Source organism: Frieseomelitta varia, unplaced genomic scaffold (assembly GCF_011392965.1).
Source record: "Frieseomelitta varia isolate USP_RPSP 00005682 unplaced genomic scaffold, Fvar_1.2 scaffold_898, whole genome shotgun sequence".
In the NCBI taxonomy this organism is placed as follows: domain Eukaryota; kingdom Metazoa; phylum Arthropoda; class Insecta; order Hymenoptera; family Apidae; genus Frieseomelitta; species Frieseomelitta varia.
Genome location: NW_025110698.1, coordinates 173,701 through 198,332, shown reverse-complemented (window position 1 = coordinate 198,332; position 24,632 = coordinate 173,701). Strand labels below are relative to the sequence as shown.

Below are 24,632 nucleotides of genomic sequence, written 5' to 3'. Positions count from 1 at the left end.
CGAGTGTTATCGTTATCGGACGCGTTCGATAATTCATTGTCAGCTGCGAAGGTTGAACCGTTCAAATCGACCGATCGATGTCAAGGCGGATTTCGTCGAGATTTCGATCGAAATCGATCGCTTCATCCGAGCAGTAACGTGCGCGAGCCACGGGGAATCGTGTTAAGCGCGATCGATATTTCCAGAATACGATACGTATTCCAAAGTGCATCGGAACATGTGGACGTTTCAAGGGTAACGTGTTCCACTCCGTTTCGCGCAACACTGTCGACAAACTGTGTTTCGTTGTAGCATCGCTTGCGAAATTATGTACGTATGTACGTGCGTCATTCGTCGCTACTTTCCTCGACTGAAACTAACGTCAAATATCACACGTGAACAATCGCGCCAAGTCGCTCGCACTCGTTAACAAGACCAAGCTGACATTGCTGCGAGCTGTGCAATATTTTTGTCACTCCTGGATCTCGAATGAAAGTTCAACGCAACAGGATCGGAACAAGTGAATCAATTGTTGCCACGAGCTACCGTCGAAGTTTCTAGTCTCAAGTGTCTAATTTCGCCGAGTTTCAACTTTCAACGTCGATTTTCACTCGCGCGACGACTTCGCGAACGTCTTTGAAAAAAACCAAAAAGAAAAAAAAGAAACGAAAAGAGATGAGAGAAGAAAGATCGATCGCGCAGTTTTTACCTGTTTACAAGATCCAGAAAGCGTTCGACGATCAGAGCTTCGACGATTTCACTGACGTTCGTTCGTGGCGTGCGGTCACTTTCAGTTCACTGGCTCGAACGATTCGCGGCGAACGAACGAGCGGGACGCGCGGTTCGCGTTGCACTGCCGGGGAAACCGTTCGAAACGATTTCTACGTGTAGTCTGGCGGGTAACGGTACAACCGGAAGTCGAGGGAAACGCGGCCCCTGCTTTACGGTTGGGGGTAACACGCGGACTGTCGGATCGGACTCAACCACCGTGCCGCCTCTCTTTCTCTCCCACCCTCTCTCTCTTCCTCTCTCTCTCTCTAGCGCGCGCTTCACTCGTCCCCTCTCCATCCCATTTCTCCCTCTCTATCTGCCTTTCACCCCCTTCTCTTTCTCCTCCGGCGTCCTTCTTCAATTTCACCCCTCCCCCCCTCAGTCCTTTCCCACCCCGTCCGAAATTATATTCGTTTCTCCTTTTCGTCCCTTTAATTCGCTTATATTGTTCTCCTCCCTCCCCCGCCCCCGCCGTCTTTTCACTTCCACCCTCTCGAACGCTTCTCGAAACGCGAACCCTCTCTCTACGTCTTTCCTCCGGCTGGTTTCAGTCTTGGTCTTGTACTTTTCACTTCTCGTCTCCTCCTCCTCCTCCTCCTCCTTCTCTCCACGACGCGCAACGCGCAAGCCCTCGATATTCAAAACGTTGCGAGCGTACGGTCGACGACTACGAAAGAATGCCCCCCCCCCTTCCCCCTCTTTCGTTTGCCGCGGCGAAACTTTGTCAGCGCCCGGCCAACCAGCCTCGAAATATAATAGCTTTTCTTTTCTCTCAGGCACGCGGAGAAGACCAGCGCTCGTTACTCTCCAGGAACTCGTCGTTCCACCACAGTCGCTTAACACGACTCGACAATCGAGATGAGCTGGACGAGCTTCGATCGCCAATTGATTCGTACACGAATTTTCTTTATAAGATCGTCCAGTCCGTCCGATGGAACGTTCGAAATTGAAGTATTCTAAAGTGTGCTAAAATTACAAATACGTGTATATAATTTTTTTACCCAAATTTTACAATAAATAGCAAAGGCGAATCTACACTGACAAGTTTCTACACTGACGAGTTTTAAAGTAATTACCATTCCATCTTTTTTTTTTTCTTTTTTTTCTTCTTCGGTGGTCGAAACAAAGAAAGTACATCGTTGTTGGACCATTTTCAAAGATGACAGAAATCGTGATGTCGGCTCGTTGAAGTCATCGCGAATTTATCTATATTAACTAGATTGCATTATATCAGTGACGTGCAGTTAAAAAGGGATCTTGGTGAATTTTAAGACGTCAACCTCGTAAGCATTCTGTTTTATTTTGGACAGAATGAGCACTGATGCACGCTTACTTATTTCTAAGCGATGACGAGTGCACTTGCTGCAAAATTAAGTTAAATTATAACAAAATGATAAATATTTTTTTTTCTTTGAAAAAACTTTTAATTTTATTTCTTTGATTTTGTTGCCCTGAAATATTCTGAACTGTGCTAAAATTACAAACACATATGTATATATAATTTTTTTTACCTAAATTTTGCAATAAATAACGAAAGCAAATTTTTTTCAAATACGATGATATATTATCGATATTAAAACAAAATTCTTTTCACAACGAATATACTCAAACGTAAATGCTTAAGGGATGTTTCGATGTTTCAGTTCTCACTTCTCCTGCTGTCTTCCTTCCTTTCTTTAATTTCATGACATTAATTTCAATATTAATATTAATTTAGTGTTGGTGAGAGAAATCTTGGCTAATTCTGAGAAATAACCAAATAAATATTTGTTGTCGGTCTCCTTTGGGAAATATCGACTATTAAGATCGAGGAGAGCAAGTTGTATCGCCGATCAGCGCCAAATCCTCAGCGATATATCGCCTGTATCAACCCATCGATACGGCCGCGGACATGCGATCATCAAATAAAACTGTAAAAATAACAAAGGTGAGGCCGAGCATTGTGGTGTGACCGCCAAGTTCGAAAATTCCCTCGGCTTTTCCCCTCCCATTCGTTGACATTTATGCCCGCTTTCGACGGCAATCGATTGCCGTTTCCACGACCGAACACATAACGATATACGAGCGCGAACGTAACTTTTCCCTCGACAAAACGAAAGACGAGCGCAAACGAAACGAAAAGTGCAACGATGCAAATCGCGCTCGATTCGGTCAATTCCGTCTCGACGCATAAAGGTGTTTCCGAAATCGCGGCACAGAGTGTAAAAATTCCGCGTGGTGAAAATAGAACTCGAGAGGAGGATATAAAATTTTCACGCATGGCACTTTACTCTCTTTCGAGAGGGACGAGTTTGAAGATTTATTAATACATTCGAATCTGATTGTGAGTAATTTTACTTATTTGCAGTCTGAGAAAATAAACTTTTGAACGCGTTTCGTTAAAAACTGCCTCGGTACATACGTACCGAGTTCGTTTCAAAGTTGACAGAATTGAAAATTGAAAAACCATGTTATCCACCATGAACTTGGATAATCGATTAGATGATGCTCTCTATACAAGAAAGAGACTGTCACAGTGTTTGTTAAATACATCAGTTGCGTCAGCTGCAGTCAAAAATCTGCCGCAAATATCGGATATTTAAAATAGGAAGAAATAAAATGAAGAAACAGAGAATTTTTAAAATGAGAAAAAAATAAAGAAATGTTTTCGAAGGATTTTGGACAGGAGTATAATCGATAAATTTTCAAACGCGAAAATTGAACCATCTTACAAAATTTCTTTTTTTTTTTTTGTACTTATTTTCGCACTTATTTAGTTATTTTACTTACTTCTGTTAATTGTTCTTAATAACTTAATTACTATAATATTAATATATTATATAATTCTAATAACCTTCTGAATAACTTAATAATATTCTAAATAATCTTCTGTTAATTATCCTTTTCTCGTCTAAAATTGATTAACCACTTGCGCTGGCAACTGATTCGCGGACCATAACGAGTGACCAAATCGTACAAAATAATTCGTCGCTTTCTTTTTCCTTTGAACTAGTCGATACGATATCACTGGAAATAGAAATTGTTAAAAAGTAATAAAACTTATCATCTGTTCTGCCTCGGTTACATTGAAACATACTTAAAACTGAGAAAATGTTGCAATTTGGAAGGAAAAATTCTCGACAAGCTAAATTCAAGCTAGACAAACTTTCGAATCTCGATTTTTTTTTCACGACGCATAGCAAAAAAAAAAAAAATGGAAATATTGTACTCCCTCTCCTCGATTTGTTTCATTAGCCATGCTGATTGATTGAACTGATTTTTGGAACTGTACTCTCGAAACGCGTCTGCCTGTCGGTATGTAAGGTCGAGTTAACGAAACGCCTCTTTTCAACCGCTCGAGCATTCGTTTTTTATCCTGATCCTGAGCCCAGTCCCGTGTAAACATCCCGGCGAGTTAAAATACATTTCTTCTCGCTGCGTTCTCCCGAACGTACGAAAATCGTAAAATTGTAAAATTGTAGCCTCCACCGCGGATGCGATTCTCTGGTTCTTCTTCTTCTGCTGTTTCAACCTTGCGCTCGACCTTGAACCCGACGCGTAGATCCCGAGTCCTCCGCGAGTGACTATTTCACTAGCGTTATCTGGATACGGTGCACCGATGGCTGCGCGATTTGATCGAAAGTTTCAAAGAGGCGTGCTACATTTAACGCCCGGTGGAGAAAATACCGCAACCTTGTACCGAGAACAACCACCGTCGTGGTTCAATCGTGATATCGCTCGGTGGAAGGGCGGCGCGACTTCGTGACATTGAGGCGTTATTACATTGTGACGTCTCCCGCGGCTCGTGCATATCGCCGCGACAAAAGTGGCGATATTTATCGTTTGATTCTCTGCAACTTTCTGTAGGAAGCTGCGACGATAATCGCGACATCTATTGATTGCTGATCGTGTATTGCTAAGTGTGGTACTATCTGTAGTCGCGAAGTCTGGCGCCTCCGTTTGTTTTTTTCGATCTTCGATCGTTGTATGGTATCCAGAGAACGTCTAAGAGAGTGCAAGTAAAGATTCAGTGATTAATATCTTCGATATTTTAATTAACCCTCGCATGACGGGCTGTACTGGCCGGTGGCCGGGTCTCGCGAGACCCAAGCCATTCCGGTGGAACGATGTACGCCTGTATGTAGTCGTTGGTAGTTTCAATTTCATTTCTTTTTTGTATTTTTATTATGATTGTTGTAACAATAGTATAGTAGGAAATAAAAACACCTTTTGCTACTTTTGTTACCTATAAATAACATTATTTATTTCCGTTGTGTCTAATACGTTGGATTGCATTTATGTTTGCTACAAAACGAAATTGTGACAGTTGCAGTTACATTTAGCGTTATACTTGCCTATGCAAATAAAACATCTCGATCGGTTTAAGTTTTGGAAGTTTTAAGTTTTAGAAAATGGAAAACACTGAGAGGCTAAAAAATACAAAAAATGAAAAATACTAAAAAAAACTAAAGGATACTACTAATGAAAAATACTGCAATACACTTCCGACCATTCACTGATTCGTACGTGCGTTCGTCACCGATTTGACTTCTTATTGGAAACGTAATGTGATCCCATTTTTCTTATCGCCAAATCATAATCGTATAGGCTAACTTTGTATGATTCACACACAAAGTAGGACTTCGAACGGGTCACCGCAGACCCAGTTATTAATTTACAACACTTTCGACGATTCGCTCTCCCCCTCTTTCTACTTGTGTCTTGCCTGGTTAATCGCTGACGGGCTTGGATTTACGAAACCCGCGTAAATAACGTTTTAACAACGCCGACCCAATTATGCAAATTGGCAGCGCTCACGATCCGTTCTCCCGGCCGGTTAATTACGCCGATCGATGGCAATCTGTCAAGCCTTCCGGCGAGCTAGGAATGCGCGAGCAGTTTCCACTCGCGTGAAAAAGGAAAAAGAAAGAAGTGATCGACGTGTGAAAAAAAAAAAAGAAGAAGAAGAAGAAAAGCGAGGAAAATCGAATTAACAAACGGAGGACCACAGTGTCGCGTCGCGTCGATGAAAACATTCGGTTCCAGGCTTCTAAACAATGGTTCCGCGCGGACGGAGTGGGTTCGCCGTTTAATTGGAGCACGGCCGAAGCAACTGAAAAATTATTTTTAGGTCAGCTCGTGTGTTTAACTATCGATTTCGAAAAGAAAAAAGAAAAGAGAAAGAAAGAGGGTTGGGGAAGGGGGGAGAAGAGAAATGATCAATGGTATCGCGACCGCTTTACAGCCAATTCCAAACAATCTATTAAAATATTCGACGACAAATTTCAGGCTCACGGACCGAATTTCTCTCTTTCCTCCTTTCTTTCGTTTCTATTTTCTGACGTTATTAGTGGAAAACCATTTTCTTCGCAGTTATCGATCGGCGAGGCCATTCTCAGAGAGAGAGAGAGAGAAGGGGGAAATTGATTTCGGCGAAAAGAGAAGAGAACACTCGGCCAAACAGTGATTTTTCGGAAGGCTGGCAGCTTGGAACGAGATACTTCACGGCCGACCGAGTGAAATTCGATTTACAAAAACAGAAGAAAATAGAGAGAGAGAGAGAGAGAGAGAGAGAGAGAGAAAATACAGCGGATAGCTTTGTCATTTCTGTCGCCGCGGAGAATATCATTGTCGGAATGAGACAAAAGCGTAGCGGATAAATGGCTCCGCTGATGTTCGTTCCTGATACAGGCTTTGTGCGCTGCTGATCCGTTTTTCCACTACTCGGGCCGATCTCCCCTTTTTGTATTCCCGCTCTTCTCTTCTCGCGCCGCGCGGCCCGATGAAACACATTAAGCACGTTATCAATGAAGCGCGACGTATGGAAATTTTTAACTTCGTTAACGCGCGGACGTGCCGTTGCTTTCGGATATTCACGCCTCGTTTCCGCGTTCTAGTACCTTTGCCATGCAAATTTCCGTCGTCTCCTCCGCGGGGATAACGCGCTTAAAAACATTCTCTCTCTTCTCTCGCCAACGGAAACGTCAACTTTCGACGAATTTCTGGGCTACGCGGTGAAACACACGTACGTATGTAGTTAGCTCGCTTTACTCGTTTCGTTTTCATTCGCACGAAATAATTTGCTCGAGAGAAATTCAGAGAGCAAACGCCAAACTGGAAAATACTTGACGAAACTCAGCTCGCGGGATCGATGTGGATCTGAACGAAGCCGTACGCGCCCGAAACGAAACGATTTTAACTCGCATTCGAAGCTTTACTACGTTGATATTGAAACATCTACTTAGCCTCTAATGGAATTAGAACCTCGTTGTCCTTCTACCTCTTTCTCTCTCTCTCTCTCTCTCTCTCTCTCTCTCTTTCTCAATTTGCTGTCGTGCTCGAAACGAGAGGAGGATCGCAGCAGCACACTCTTCCCCTTGGTTGAAAATGAAAGTGACGAGGGAACGAAAGCGATTTTCGTCGAAGGAGAGGGCGACGGTGGCGTGAATGGATCTCGCGGGTACAGCATATAAAAACGATGCAGGCCAAAAATAAAGATTTTATTCATCCACGTACATCACGTACAGAATAAGGTTGATTAAATTCACTTCAACTATATATATATATATATATATATATATATATATATACATATATATAATATGTATATTTCTGTTGATGTTGTCCTCCTCGGTGTGTGTTATGCGCAAGTTTCGAACTCTCTGACCTCTACGTATCTAGAGTATCTATACGTCTTTTATCATTTCTTTTTTTTTTTCATATATATATATATATTTTTTTTTATTTCTATATAATATTCTCGTTCATCCTTTCCTTTTTCTTTTTTTTCCTCTGTCACGCGCGTTCTCGCTTCTCCCTCCTTCTCGCGTCCGCGCGAATGGCCAAGTTCCTCTCAAAAAAATTCCGATACGTCACGATACATTGCGCGTGTGCATGGTTCTTTTTGGTAACAGTTCGGTTGATAATCAGCGATTGGTACTTTCCAGTTCCCAGGCTAGTCTCATCCCTCGCCTCAATTACGCGTGAGAACGCATATTTCTCTCGGAATCAAATGAAACAATGAAGAGGCTCCTTTACATACGAGTTGCACACACAGAGATCGTGTAAATATATTATAGAACTTGTTCTTCTCGGGGCGAAGACCCTCACGCGTGATTGGGATCCCAACCTCGCGCCCGTCGAGTCTTCGCTGATATACATAGATCAGAAATAATCTTACACAATTATATCCGCTAGCCGACTAAGAGGCGTCGGTGTGATTAATAATCGTAACGAAACTTCAAAGAGTTTCGTTGATCGGCCGATCGTTTAATACTGATGGATGTCACTGATGAGGAGAGTTTTGTTTTTTTTTTTTCTTTTTTTCCTCTTTCTCCGTCGTAAAGCCACGAAATGTCTGTCGATCTCGAGGGAGTATACGCTTCAGCGAAATAATCTCTTGCTCGTTTTTCCTTTTCTTTTTTTTTTTTTTTTTTTTTTTTTTTTTTCTTTTTCTTTTTCTTAAGCACGTGGACTAATGACATAAAGCAAAACCGGCGAGTCGGTACTCTTGAAAGGGGTACAGCTTCGTTTCCACTCGGAACGGTTCTCTCCGAGAAACACAGTCGAACCTCGATATGATAAATTAAAAAGAACGCGCGACAAAGTGGATCGGCTGCGTGCTTCGAGTCGAAATTGGTCCATGCGTGCGAACGTCGAACCAGGTATCGTGCGCTTTCTGCTTCTACGTGTCTTTGAAAATTTGTTAACACTACCAAGAAAGTCTTTATACGTTGATTCTCTACTGATATATACGCGTGTATATATATATATATATATTATATTGTATTTCGATATATGTGTTGTATCTTCTTTCGTGCCCGCGTCTCGTATCTCTATCTGTCGACGAGTGTTGTAAAAAATTGATCCTACTATCAGAAACATGTTGTGCGTCGTGCAAAGGATCCGACACTCGGTAAGGATATGTAAGTGACAAGTAAGTTCGCGCGAATTCTCGTTAAAGACAGAAACAGTGAAAAAAAAAAAAAAACAGATGCGATCGTCCACAAGTTTGAAGTCCAAAGCGGGCATAAAGGCCGAGTATATCGATAAAAGGGACACAGTCTGAAATTGTGATTCGTAAAACGTTGTTGCTCAACGAATAAAATTCCACGCGATCGTCTCTGTTCAAAGTTTTCACGCGGAGGTGTGAATAATTTAAAATGTAAAATCTTGACCGACGTAACGTTTTATCTCTCAAGAAAAATTCATGTACAGGTATATACATATATATATATATAGTCGAACGTCTAACAATCTACGATAGATATATATCCGAAAACCGGAAAAAAATTCGTATCCTTCGTGAAACTCGTGAATTTCGAAACTCTCTCTCTCTCTCTCTCGAAAAATATCTTTTCTTCGTTAGAGAAAAATCACAAACGTTGGCACGCGTGGACCTGTGTCATTGTTCCTGTGGGTGTGTATGTGTGTGTGTTTGTGTGTGTGTTTGATAATCCCTCCCAACTCGACACGCGCTAAAAAAACTCAGCTACGAATTCAGTGGTTAAGTTAATTGGTACGAGACGGACGGGCTCGTCGAGTTGCGAGGACGATTTCCGAATGATTATTGTTCCCAACTGAGACTCTTCGGCGTGGCGTTCTTAGATCCGAGAGTGCGGCCTTTCAACGTGCGTCAACGGATTTCGTGTGTTCGATATTTCAAGCGAAGGGACTCGCCTACCCTTGTCAACTTCCTTGGCCGTTAAGTGTCCGTTTAGTGTCCCCTCGGATGTGCTCGCGCAGCGGTGTGGCTCGACGAACGATAGGTAAACGTAATTTCAAAACGTTCGACTCCACAGTTTCTAGATTAGATTTACAACGCTGGATGAATCGTGGATTAAATAATGAAGTATTAACGAGAGATCGTCGGAAGGATAAGAAGTCGGACACGACACCGATAGAATCTAAACGGAGGAGAGTCACAACGTCCTCCGTTAATAAATACTACAGTTCGCCGCAAAGGCGAGAAAAAAACGAAAAAAAAAAAAAAAAAAAAAGAGACAACAACGACAAGCTAGCAGCTGCGAAACGACGAAAACATTACTCGGCTATAAATAATACGCAACGCGATATCACAGGGATATATTCGCTCAAAGACGTGCTCGTTTAAACAAACTCGGAACGTAACTGGACAGCAGTCGGAATATTTCAGAATTACACGCCCAACGTATAATATAATACGAGAAGCGTTTCAACACCGTGTGGCCAACGAACGAACGAACGATTACGAAAGCGTAGCGTAAAAGTAGTAGCGTTGCGCTCGAATTTTGTCCTCGTAAAAATGAGATCCTTAAAACAATAAGACTAGTAGTCGCACGAACATCTCTCGATATGAACGTATTTTCGTGGGTCGTTCCCGTGGCGATCGTTACATGGCTGACGATCGTTCCTCGTGAGCCTTCTTCACGATCGCTAACTTCGAGTGCGGATCCGCCGCCGGAAGTCCAGTGTAAGGGGGCTCCCTGGTGCCGTGCAGCATCAGTGTCCACTCTCGGATCCATCCGTGTTGGGGTGTTTGAGTATTGAAGCTCACCTGAAAGAAATTTGATAGAAGTCTCATCGATTCGCTCTGAAACGCGATATTTGATTTAATGAAAATTGGATAAAGGGAATTAAAATTACAATGATAAGTGTTAAAGTGCCGGCAATAGCACTTTAAACTTGTATTATAAGTTGATAATTTCTTTATAAGTACTAAACTTATATGTTAATAATTTCTTTATAAGTACTAAACTTATAAGTTAATAATTTCTTTATAAGTACTAAACTTATATTATAAGTTAATAATTTCTTTATAAGTACTAAACTTATAAGTTAATAATTTCTTTATAAGTACTAAACTTATATTATAAGTTAATAATTTCTTTATAAGTACTAAACTTATAAGTTAATAATTTCTTTATAAGTACTAAACTTATATTATAAGTTAATAATTTCTTTATAAGTACTAAACTTATAAGTTAATAATTTCTTTATAATTATTATTATATGTATATATAACTTATATATATATTGTATAAAATTATATAACTTATATATATATTATATAAAATTATAAGTTAGTATATATATTATATAATAAATATAAGTTAATATATATATATAATAATTTATATAAAATATATATATTATATAATTATAACTTACAATATAAGTTACAATTATATTGTAAGTTATAATTATATAAGTTATAATTATAATTATAATAGTAATATAAGTTATAGTTATAACTTATAATATAAGTTATAATTATAATTATAATAGTAATATAAGTTATAATTATAATTATAGTAGTAATATAAGTTATAATTATAATTATAGTAGTAATATAAGTTATAATTATAATTATAGTAGTAATATAAGTTATAATTATAATTATAGTAATAATATAAGTTATAATTATAACTTACAATATAAGTTACAATTATATTGTAAGTTATAATTATATAAGTTATAATTATAATTATAATAGTAATATAAGTTATAGTTATAACTTATAATATAAGTTATAATTATAATTATAATAGTAATATAAGTTATAATTATAATTATAGTAGTAATATAAGTTATAATTATAATTATAATAGTAATATAAGTTATAATTATAATTATAATTTTAATAATATTAACTTAAATTGTCAATAATATAAGTTAAATATTAACTTATATTAACAATATAAGTTAAATATTAACTTGTATTATAAGTTAATAACAATATCACTCAAAATTCTCGCGTCATCTCGATACCTCCAACAACCAGTTCCCTTGGGGATACTCTCCCCAGGTGTGAGTAGTCATGAAGGGCCATTTGGTAAAGCCGTCTCTATGATCGTCGTCGTTTATCCTTCGGCTGAGGATCATCGATCTGGAACCCAGTTGAAATTAATCGTGAATCTCGTTCAGATCAATCGGTAAAAACGAAACGATGGATTTTCAAACGTCGACGTACGTACCTGGTGCCCATGGGAGAAGTGAGGAACAACTCGAGATCACCTCGGCGCGTTGCGTTCACGGAAATGACGGCCTGCACGTGTTCCAGATAGTTGACGGCGTACTCGGTGCCGGCGCAGGCATCAGTCTTTATTTTCAGCAGGATCGATCGATCGCTCGTCACTTCCCTAAAAAGGAAATTGACACGCGTTCGTCTTGTCGTCGAGCTGTCGAAAACTCGTGACGCTGAGAGGATGTTCGTGTGGATGTTGGGAAAAGGAGGTTGTTCGAGGAGAAGTTCCAATCGGTTAATGTCTGCGCGAAGTAAAGTAGACACGATCCACAGAAGGGAAATCGAGGAAGCGGAAATCGATACTGCCATACCATCTTTGTTGTACACGATTTTCGACTTTCGAACGCGAAAACAGACGGTCGAAACAGGGAACAGGGAGGAGCAGGACGAGGCATTCCTCCCCTCTTGGCTACGAACACCTACGGAGACGGAATCGATAGCAACACTCACTGTGTTTCGAGCACGGAGCCAGCCTCGCAGTGATACCGTGGCGGTACGGTTTTCCATTTTTTCGCCAGGGCGACCATCGCACCAGCGTCCAACACACCGTAGCCGAAAAGGTGGTTGAATTCGAGGCCGACACCGTTCATCGTCCAGTGGAATCTTCCCTTCGCGTCGAACAGCGAGTTCCGCTTCGACGTTAGAACCGTCAAGTGCTGTATGTCGCGCCAGGTCAATTGCGGACTGAAATCAGGAATCAACGATCCTCTCTGTGTGCTGATTCTTCTTCTTTCGAAAGAACGATTTCGAAAGAAGTCTAAAGTTATCTTTTGAAAAACGAGAAAATTCTTTGCTTTTTTTTTATATATATATATATGTTAACCACTTGCGCCTGGCAACTGATTGCGGACCAGAACGAGTGACCAAAACACCGTGTCACAATAATTCGTCGCTTTCTCTTCGAACTCGTCGGTATGACATCATTGAATAGAAATTATTGAGAAGTAGTAAATTTATTATTTTGTTACGTTTTGCCTGGGTTACACTTAAATATACTTAAAATTGAAGAAAATATTGCAATTTTGAGGCAAAAAAAAAATTCTCGACGTGCGTGGCACGTCGTTCCAGCGCAAGAGGTTAACATTCGCGATCGCTGACGTGGATTCACGTCTTTTCAAATTCTATGTCTGGTTGCCGCTGATGTGATGTCATGTGTTTTCAAATAAATATAGTAATAAATATAATAAATATAATATATAATATAACAATAAACATAATACATAATAATAAAAAGTATATAAAATAAATATATAAAATAAATAAAATATATAATATAATAATAAATATAATAAATATAAAATATAACGTAATAATAAACATAATACATAATAATAATAAATAAATATATATAATATAATAATATAAATAATATAATAATAAATATAATGAATAATAATAATAAATAAATATAATAACAAACAGTCTATTATTTTTATAAATAATATTTATCTGGAATTAAACTATGCAAAACCACATCGAGTTTATTTACGGAACCTTGGAATATAGTAACTTTCAAAATATTTCATTTGAAAATTTCCAACCTTTCGCTCTGCTCCTTTCGAGATATCGGGCGGTCTCGTTAACGCGTGCTTTTGCAGTAGAACGGATCAATCCGGATATTTTCATCGCGAATTCGTGCGCAACAAAGTTCGCAAATTTCGCGAATCTCGAAAACTTCAACAACGATAATTCGATGAAAAAGAAAAAAAGAAAAAAAAAATAAAGAAAGAAACTCGATTCGAGCAATTAACTCAATCTGCACTGGGTCGTTAAATGTGTTATCGATGTCGAATAATAAAGCTGCGTGGAGCTGCTTTGCGTTATAATTCGCGATATTATTCGTTTATTAAACGAACGATAAAAACGGCAAGCTGCATCGTATTTCAGACAGATGGTACTTCCCGCTCTTTAATGCCCCTCCGGATAGCTCTCTCGTCGATACGGCTACAAAATTAAAGCGAGATTTTATGTTTGTAGCATACACGTGGCGTGCACACAACGCTTAAAATGTCAAAGCAATCGCGTCATAATTCGCAGCTAAATGACTCTGTCCTAAATTATAGTTTATCGCGGCAGATGAACAAACGATATGCAATTTCGATTGCACCTGAAACGATTCGACACAGTTCGATCGGTACGCTTCTCCTCCTCCTCTTTGTACTTACAATCAGTTACAATTTTCTGACCTATTTCCGCTTTTCTTTCTACGGTACACTTTCTACCCTCCGCCGTACTTTCTACGCTTTTTACCGTTATTTGACATCGGTCTCTTTTTTTATCGGTTTCTTCTTTCTCCCTTACCTCCCCCCCTTTCGACTTTGTTCTTACATTTCCGCGCTCTTTCACCGATCACTTTTTTCCATCCTTCCCCATCTCTTCGTTTCTATTCTAATCTCTTTTCATCTCTGTTTCTGCTCTCTTCAATTCCGCTTCTACCCTCATCGGAAATTCTTTTCGACTGGTTTTAATGTAAAAATTAATCGTATATGATATGATAATATAATTGTATAATAATTATATAAATTAATATCAAAATTGTTTGAGCAGTGAAATTTATCAGTCACATTATAAAATTTATTCATATAAAATCTTTCTCCCCCCGTTCGACAATTCTCAATTTAGACAATCGAGCTGCGCTGATCAACGAATACCATTGCCAAATATGTAGCCAAAAAAACGCAATATCTTCGATATTTAATACCGGCGGGACAGCATTCGCGTTTGGTCATTGAAAATTGCTAAATTCCATCGCTTTATCGCCGACGTTTGTGCAAAATTTATTTGCCCGGCGTGTCGGTTAATAATTTATTTATTTTATTTCCGGATGAACGAGTACGGCTCATTTATCGGTTTTCATTTAATCGCCCAGCCGTAGGTATAGTCCTCCCCTAATAACGAACAAAAATCGCCTTCACGAGTGAAAATCGAACACGCAAATTTCACATTAAAAATAAATGGCCACGAAAAGTTTCGCAGTTGAACCTCGAGCGAAGTCCAGGCTTTCTTGCCGTTCTTCTTCTCGTCTCGCAACTGTGTTAATTCGATATTTATCGCGATCGAGCATTGGCGGTTACGAAGTTAAATCTTTGAAAATTCTTTTCATCAAAAGTATTCGGATTTTATGGAGGACATTGAAAAATTGTCGATAATTTAATTATTATATGATTATAATTATATGATAATTAAATGGATCGTTTTTTCACGAAATTATATCAGTCTCAATCATCGATAATTTTCCCAACTGTCATTGGAACAATTTTCTTATTACGGTCAGATCAAAACAGGTGTAACTTTTCAAAGACATATAATTTCCAATAACGAGTTGTGCAGTAATGTTACAACAAATATAAAAATTCGAGTATTAAAACAAAAAGGTATCGACATACTTGTAATTCCAGTAATTAATCTGTATTTAACGGCGAGATGTTATCAGAAAAATTACAAATTATCCTTTCGTAAGTACCGAAACGGTTGCGCCAAGAGAAGAAAAGAACTTTCGACTCGTCCTTTTAAAAAAAAATATTTTACATCCTGTTCAAATTCGATTTTCGAACTTTCATGTTATGTTGCATTGTCGTTGTACAACTCGTTATTGGACACTGCCACTGTGCACGCTACTTTACGGAGACGTTACTCTTTTGTCAACGTATAGTAACACTTTGTTTTCGCGGAAATATCGCAAGAGAACTTATATATTACTGTTTCGATTCACTGTTTAGATTCTATAAACGACGAACGGCGGATGAACATCGTCGTTCGAGAGGAGGTGATATTAAAATTCTCTTTTGTTTCACTCACTTGGCTTCGAGCGCGAGGGCAAACACTCCCGCAGCTTCCGGTGCAGCTGCTGACGTCCCACTGTGCGTCGTCGTGCATTTGCCGTAAAGATCGGTCGTGGCCTGTAAAAAAAAAAGAAGAAAAGAAGAAGAAGAAGAGAAAAATATCAGTGCGAAACGCGCTTTCTCGTCCCGTTCCGAGGCTCGCCAACTTCTGAAATTAGCATTTACTTCGTAACGTCACCGAGTTCGTTGTGAAAATACGCGTTGTTTGCATTTCAATGACACCGTGGCGCGTTCCAGACGATTGAAGACGCGGCAATTCGCAAATGGAATAGTGTAAACGTTCTGTTTTTTTTTTTTTTTTAAACGTTGTAGCAGCCGCGCGTGTTTCGCTGATATTAAGAAAATTTCCGTATCAAACGTACGATTCGATCGATGAGATCGCGTTAAAACGTTCCAATAATCGACCCTCTCCTCCTCCTTCGCCTAATGTCCCACCTTAGTGGAGTAATTTCAAGAATCGGCCCTCAATTTCTGACAATTTCTTCGATAACGATTCACACTGCGAAAGGCATGATAGCGTGAAAAGATTGAATCGGAATAAAAGGAAAAAATATGAGGTGTGTCTCTTGGTTTCGTTTCACTCAACGCTCGAACGACCGGGATTTCGTATAAATCTTATTCGGGTGTGGCCCGTGTAATCCCTCTCGTCTTTCTTCGTTTTATTTCCCCCTTCGCTCGGCCGTGAAATTTTCGTGGAACGGGCGCGGGAAACACGAGCGGACCGTGTTCATCCATAAAATCCAGCTATCGAGCGCAGAAACGAGGGGCAGGCGAAATCTATTCAGGAACACGCTCTCGCCGCTGATACGGTGGATTGTAGGAAAGATAGGGGGTTAACGCGTTGTTAACAGCTAAGTTTATACAAGATTAAATATCGAAAACAGGCTCTTCTCACTAACGATCACGCACTTCTCTCTCGGCCGCTTCATCGTGCATTCCCTTTCATTATCTTTTAAGACAGCGTTTTAAGAGAGCCATTTTTTTTTTTTTTTTTTTTTGTTTTTTTTTTTTTTTTTTTAGGTTCCTTGTTTCGTCTCGTAATATCGATTAAAAATCGGTTCGTGTATCTATTGTAAAAAAAAAAAAAAATACAAGGTAGCACGTGGTTAGCTCAAGAAAAGACTATCGAAAATAAGCTTCTCTCACTTCATTAGGATGTGTAATAAATTCGTTAGCCTTTTTGATTATGCTTCGTTAAAAGTAATAATACATTGAACACGAATGCATTGAATAAAGCAACGTACGATATGGATAATTTTGTAAGTAGAAAGAAGACAGACACTGGAAATGTTTCAAGTATAACATGAAATTGGAAATAATAGATTTAATTATTAATTAGAAATTGGAAACAGAACATTTATATATTACAATTGTTATCATAATATTAACATTATTATCATATGTATGTTAAAAGAAATAATTTATTATTACAAAAAAAATAGTGAACTCATGACCAATGAACGATTTATGTTTGTTGCAACATTCACTATTAACATCGGTATGTTAATCGTTTCAATACAGGAAATATGTTCTTTGCAAGTAATAATTACATAAATGCGCATGTTATGTATACATGCAATTTTCTGACGAAAAAGACGAGACTTTCAAAGTTATTTAATTAATTTGCAAAGAATAAACGTTAATTTCATCATTAATAGTTCGAACGAACTTACTGTACAAATTATAATTTTTTCCATTTCAAGAAATCATTTCTCTCAAACGTGTTTGCCAAAATGCTTCGTGAAATCGAACGGTTGATATATATATATAACATTCGATTTAAGAATATACTCGATTCTCGAATCAGATCCGCTCGTTTCCTCCAGTCAGCCACACCGTGTGCTTCGTTGTTATAGAATGATTGCTTTCCGCGAGAATCGTTTCTCGTTGAACTAATAAAAGGAAAGAGGCGATGAATAGCAACGGCAATCTTCATCGCCATGCTAGGAAGAGCTTCCATATCGGGGGATCGATCAATGACGAGCGTCCATAAAACCGGCGATATAAAGTTTATGAGCGAGCTTTCGTGAGCTAAGAACGGGAACTCTTCGTTCACGTTAATCCCCACGGAGTGATGGAGACGATCCACTCGCAAGTGACACTCTTGCGCGAACAGTGCTTCTACTTAATATTAATAAATATAAATTTATTTATATATATATAATTTTAAATTAATATAATTAAATAAAGTTTTATAATAAAAATATATTTTAGTAATAATTAAAAATTAATAATATTAATATTAGTACAATAATATTATTATTAATTTTTAATTATTACTAAAATATATTTTTATTATAAAACTTTATTTAATTATATTAATTATATTAGTATAATAATATTAATAATAGTTAAAAGTAATGAAAATAAATTTTGTTAAATAAGTAAAAATTTATTTTGTACCTTACGTATCAGGGTTAATTAATTTATTTTAATAATTTTAATTATCTCGAAAGTAAGTGATCTAAATATATATATATATATATATATATATATATATATATATATAAAATAAAAATAAATAAATATATATTTAGAAATTAAATGTTTGTCGTATTTATTAATATCTAGTTTTAAATAAATTTAATTTATATATAATATATAATATATAATATTTTATTATAAATTATATATAATATAATATAATATAACGTGTACTACTTGTAAAGAAACGAAGATATGATTTAAGGCTCTATCCTGCTGTTTGACAAGCTCGATGAGTTTCACACATATATATACGTATCGACGTATATACATTTCTGATGAATGCCAGCTCTCTCTCGTCCCAATTCCTAGAATACGTCAACTAATCGCGAAAGCTCCGATTGATCGACATCGAATGTCTCCCGTAAGCAAGACAATATCGAGCGAGTAATCTCGCGTTGGACGTACGCAACGCGTTCCGATAGACTTAGTCGTTGACCAGTATACGATCCCATACTGTTTGATCATAGCTACGCGAATGACAAAACGCCATCCGAGGAGTAGAGTTTCCTTTCAGTTTACTTTTTTTCTCGCCTCTGAAACTGATAATCATCCAAGAATTTAATACGATGGATTAGATAGAAAGCTTGCTTAAACGTAGGAGCGCTGAAACTTAGTACAGGTCAAGTTTATGACTTCATCTCAGGCATACAGATAACCAGCAGTCATTATACGACGCTATGTACTATATTTGTATATTATAAAACGATGTAGACAAAAGTGTAGACAGAATGGATCGTTGAGTGAAGAAGAACAGACAGTGTACTTGGTCATAAAATGAAGTAGACAATGTGAATTTGATTAATGAAAATGGACTAGACAGTGTGGATTTGATCGTTGAACAGACTAGACAGTGCAAATTTAGTCAATTTGGTTGTAGAGTGAAGTAAGACAGTGTTGATTTGGTTATAGAATAGAGTAGACAGTGTGGATTTGATTGTTGAGCAGACTAGACAGTGTAAATTTAGTCAATTTGGTTGTAGAGTGAAGTAAGACAGTGTTGATTTGGTTATAGAATAGAGTAGATTTGATTGTTGAGCAGACTAGACAGTGTAAATTTAGTCAATTCTGTTGTAGAGTGAAGTAAGACAGTGTGGATTTGGTCGTTGAGTGGAATAGACAGTATAAATTTCGTCGTTGAGTATAGAGTATGGATTTGAACATTAAATAGAATAAACAGTATAGATTTTAATCATTGATTGAACAGGCCAGTATAGATTTGATCACTGAACAAAGTAGACAGTGGATCTGATCGTTGATTGAAAAAGAGCATGTAGAATATGAAATCACTTAGAGCAATAATATCTATTTAGTTTAGTTTAATCAAGTACAGTCTCAAACATGCATGCACCAAATTGAATATATGTGTTCTAACTTCATTCTCTGACCTTCAAATCCTATATATATATATATTGGTATCTGAATATGATAGATTTAGTAGATTTCCAAGAAACAGCCCATATTCTTCGCAGTAAAATTATAGCGTCTTCAGAGTTTTTTGAAATTGCAACGATGAAACAAGTTATGTATCTCGCAGCATTTTTCGCTCGAGGTATTATAAATAGTTTCTCCGAATGAAACGAGTTTCAAGGAAAAATCCGATCGAGATCATGCGTCTTTTCGAGGAAGCTTAAACGAGGAAGACGCCTCGAATTTACCGAGAATAAACGTCGTGCACCTGCTGAGCAATCACGAGCTCTATTTCCTCAGCTACCATTCCGCTTATATTATCCCGGAGAAGGTCTTCCTCCCTGAATTCCTGCGAGAATCGAGCGCGGTAGCTATTAGGCGTGATCTACCGCTGTGTTGAAATTACGCCGAGCGGCATAATAACTTGCTGAAAGGCGATTTTCTCCGATCCCCCTCCCCCCTCCGCGTGATGTATTCGTAAACCTCTTATCTTCCAATTTTCCCCTATAGACGGAACAAAATTTGTCACTTTGCACGACTTGGCACCCTTCGTCGCGTGCAGAGTGAACAGTAAAAAATTGACAAGGGCTTTGCACGCCTACACGTCGAATGCTACCATAAAATGGCTGACGACATTTTACAATTCACCACATTCGTAACATGTCAGATCTTCCCTCTTCGTCACGATATTTATCGCAGCGAAATAATTTAAAATCGATCTCCTCATCTCCTAAGAGCGGAGAGTATCGCGTTGATGAGAATTCGACGTACGATACTCGCTTTCAAGAGTTTCCAGCGCTCAAACAATGCTCGAGAGCGTTGTTCTTCATCCTTTTGGTAAATCAACGCTCCCCGTGGGCGGGCAATACTCGTCACCAAATATTCGACGCGAAATCCTCTCGTTATTCGCAGCCTCTCCGGTTCCTTTTTTTTTTTTTTTTTTTTTAACTGTTAACATCGCTAGCCTGCTAGAAAAAAGAAAAAAAAGAAAAAGGTTCTACCTCGCTTCTGTGGAATCGAGAGAAGCGAATTTATATCGAACGACCTGCACGAGCTTATCCACTCTAATTAGAGAGTGGCCTTTGTCTGGCCATTAGCCAACGAACCGGTAACGAGGCAGCTCTCCGACCAACTAGCGAGCTGCGTTAACGTCGAAGAATAAAAATCTCCACTAATTGACCCGTTTGACGCGCGACGAGCACCCGTGTTTTTCACCTCTTGTGCCACGCACGTCGAGAATTTTTTCTCCCAAACTGCAACATTTTCTCAGTTTTAAGCATAATTAACACACGGTGGACGGGAGACGCGGATTCGCGTCTTTCAATTTTCAACTGTTGCGGACTGGAGACGAGAATTCTCGTCTTTCTGTATCAATGTTGCTGACGGGGAACGCTATTTTGTAGCAGACACGACACAAGGCAACGTTATATATAAGTTATATTATATAATATTATATATATAATTACATATAATATTACACATAATTACACATATAATATTATATATAATAATATATAATTGCATATTATAATGTTATATAATTTTTCAAGAAGTAGGGAAATTGTTTCCTAACATACCACGCCAAGAAACTTACTAGAGGTATTTTCATTCTATTTAATAAAATAGTTACTAATTTTAATTATTAATAAAATAATACACTTGTTAGATGCTATGCATTCTCTTGAACCCTTTCAATCATATATTAAATAATTCGAAAACTACGAGGAAATAGAAGGCTATATGTTTATCAGAGCATACCGTCCTCAATGTGTTCATATAAATATAAAATAAATAATAGTTAAAATCCAAAGTACATAATAAATAGACTCTTAAATATTACTATAACAAATATATAGTAATATTTAAGTAAATAGTAATATTTCATCAACGTGAATTAAAGAGATGCATATATGCATTGTACAAAGTTTCCCTGCTGTTTCAAAAATGTGCGGGCCCTGGAAACATAAATATAAAATAAGTGATAGTTAAAATCTAAAATAATAGTTAAATATAAATATAAAATAAATAATAGTTGAAATCTAAAATATACGTAATAAATAGATACTTAAATATTACTATAACAAATATATAGTAATATTTAAGAATATTTCATCANTTGAAATCTAAAATATACGTAATAAATAGATACTTAAATATTACTATAAAAAATATATAGAAATATTTAAGAATATTTCATCAACGTGAATTAAAAAAATGCATATATGCATTGTACAAAGTTTCCCCGTTGTTCCAAAAATGTGCGGGACCTGGGAGTAGATTGGACGCGCCAAGTGCGGCACGTAATGTGTTAAATGTAATCCGGGCAAAACAAATGATGACAAGTTTGTTACTTTTTAATAATTTCTATCCAGTGATGTCATACCGAGCTGAAAAGAAAAGGAAAGCGACGAATTGTTGTATACGGATTCGGTCACTCGTTATGGTCCGCGAATCGGTTGCCAGCGCAAGGGGGTTAAGTTCGTCGCGCGTGACTGTTTCTTCGCTTCCTTCGAAAGAAAGTGAGAGGAAACAAGGGGCAGGAGCTTGCGAGATTACACGACGGGAATGAAGGAGGAAATTTTTTGCAAAAAGTTTGACGGTTTATTCAAATCTCGCGTTCCTACGGGGGGGGGGGGGGGGGGGCAGCAACAAAATTCCTCGAGTTTGCTCGTGTTTACGAGGCTAACTCATTTCTAGCTGATCCCGGTCCTGGCATGCCTGCTCCGCGAAGCTGGAATTTTCTTTTCCGTGTTCGGAATACTTAGGCAACTGCGTTACATCGCGAGTGCATTCCGCAGACACGGCTCGCAACTCTTTGCACTTAGTTTCGATGCGACGCTACATTTCAAATTGCGAAAACTATTCATATCCAAACGATCCTCTGGAAATTAAATTGAATAAAATATCGCGATGTCTCGATTGAACCGCAATAGAAAAAAAAAAAAGACTTTTACAACCAACGCGAGAAAAGTCTCGAGATAATTAATCCTTGAAACTTTTCGCGCCGAAGTTTCGAGTCTACGAGGTCACGCGCGTGATTCGTATCTTCGGGGGAAGAAGTTTCGAAACATTAACGCCTTCGAACGACCTTTGGTATAATCCGAGTTCCCCGTGTTCATCGTGAAATTCCTCCGGGGTGCCTCGAATCTGGCAAATTCATTAAGAGGCTCTTAAATCGCGGGGAAGTCTGGCAACACACACACACACACACACACACACACACACACACAGAGGTCGGACTGCGTTTGAACGCCACTTACCACTCCTATATTGGGATCCTTAGCGCCGTTGCTGAACGTCGAGGCCAGGGTGCTCGAGCAACTCTCGTCGTAATGAGCATTTTGACCGTCGTTGATTGCGCTGTTAATACTGACAGTCCACATACTTGCCGCGTAACCATCGCAATTGCAGTCGTCCTCTTCCCCGCCGTCGCCGGAAGCCCACACGTAAATGTTACCTAACCCTCGACGACCCTGCGAACCAGGAATATCTCGTTCATTCAACATCAACGTAACGGATCGTTCGACAACGCGAATTCCGGGATTTATAAAGAATCAGCATGATGGATTGTACGTATATAACTCAACTCGTAATCTAAACTGATTCAATTTTAATCTCTTGCGCTGGAACGACGTGCGTCGAGAATTCTTTGTGCCAATAGTTTGAAATATTTTCTCAGTTTCAAGTATATTTCAATGTAACCGGCGAAACGTTTATTTTATTATATATTATATTATATATATATATATATATATTATATCTATAATATAAGTTTATTACTTCTTAATAATTAGTTAAGTTTATTACTTCTTAATAATTTCTATCCAGTAATATATTTTCATACCGACGAGTTCAAAAAGAAAGTGACCAATTGTATACGATTCGGTCACTCGTTATGGTTCGCGAACCAGTTGCCAGCGCAAGTGATCAAAGCGTGAAACTTCTGCTTTGACACTTTTAAGTATTTTTTTTTTTGAAGATGACTTTACATTATGCAGCGCTTAAGGATACTTTTTTTTTGAAAATTGTCAAAATTCAAATATCTGTAAAAATATTAAAAATTAAAAAAATTTTTTTCGTAATTAAATGTAACTGTTGTTTTGAAAATTGAACTCTCCCCTTTAAAACTCGATTTTATTGAACGTTTAATATTAGGTCGAATGACAAGAATTTCAATATTTCGTCACCTAACTTTAAAATTTAATAAAGTGGTGGGGGAAAAAATCGTAGAGCGAGTTTTAAAGGGAAAATCGTCGTAAAGAGAAAAATTCGGTCTGTTGTGAATTTAATGTTGGAAAAAATTCTTTTTAATATTTCTACGTGCGTTTGAATTTTGACAATTTTCGAGAAGAGAGTCTTTAAAAAGAAAGAACTCTGTAGGAGCTTCGCCCTTTGAAATCAGACCAAGTGGATGATCTATTTTTACGAAGTTACGACAATTTTTTTCACTCTTTGATAGAGTTATACTTTTCATTGTATATAAGCTTGACCACTTCATTCAGTGGCGAAGAGCAGCTAGCTTCAGCTGAATTGTCAAGAGTTCTTCAATCAATAGTTACTAATCCAAATCAATCCGTTTTCAGCCTAATTTATTACAAGCTTCTTAAGTACAAAATATTTAAGAAGCTTACAAAAATAAATCACCAAAGTTTAGAACAGAATTATCCAGTGGGTGGCTCTTAATACAGCTCGGCAAAAAGAGCTCAACATATAATAACCCAATGCTATCGCTTCTCGTTACATTATCCTTCCAGTTCTGTGCAATTTAAATCAACCGACAAATACGATTCTGTTGTAAAAATTGATACAAAGGATTTAAAATTACCTTTGGGAGTAAGATTGCCATTCCGCGACAATTGCAACAAAAGCCATCGAATTTATTGAAAATTTAAGCGAGCGTTATTGCATCGTTTTTTTTTTTTCTTTCTTTCTTTCTTTCTTTCTATCTCGAAGATATTTCGAACATGCAGCGGAAGAATGCTCGCATTCCGAGTTCATTTCTTGGTCGACAGCTACATCCCCGATGCGCTTCCGTTCCCAATTGGCTGCCAGCGCGACGTAACGACCTGTCACGCGTCGAGTGTGCAACGACTAGTTGTTAAGGGAAATTCTGAAACGAGAGATGTCGTACCTCGAACGTGAAATATCCGCGTACAGAGAGG

General features: G+C 38.0%; 1 protein-coding gene across 2 annotated transcripts in view; it reads right to left on the bottom strand.

Moving 5' to 3' along the window:
- Positions 1-9,799: 9,799 nt before the first annotated feature.
- LOC122537275 (neuroendocrine convertase 2) overlaps positions 9,800-24,632 on the bottom strand; it is a 46,244-nt gene continuing 31,411 nt past the window's right edge. For both annotated transcript variants that reach the window (XM_043670324.1, XM_043670323.1), the window contains 6 exons: positions 22,731-22,943; positions 15,533-15,633; positions 12,185-12,418; positions 11,685-11,849; positions 11,479-11,596; positions 9,800-10,264 (listed from right to left, as the gene is read on the bottom strand). In XM_043670324.1, the coding sequence (XP_043526259.1) occupies positions 10,100-10,264; positions 11,479-11,596; positions 11,685-11,849; positions 12,185-12,418; positions 15,533-15,633; positions 22,731-22,943 (996 nt within the window). In that variant the 3' untranslated portion in view covers positions 9,800-10,099. The remainder of the gene's footprint in view (positions 10,265-11,478; positions 11,597-11,684; positions 11,850-12,184; positions 12,419-15,532; positions 15,634-22,730; positions 22,944-24,632) is intronic.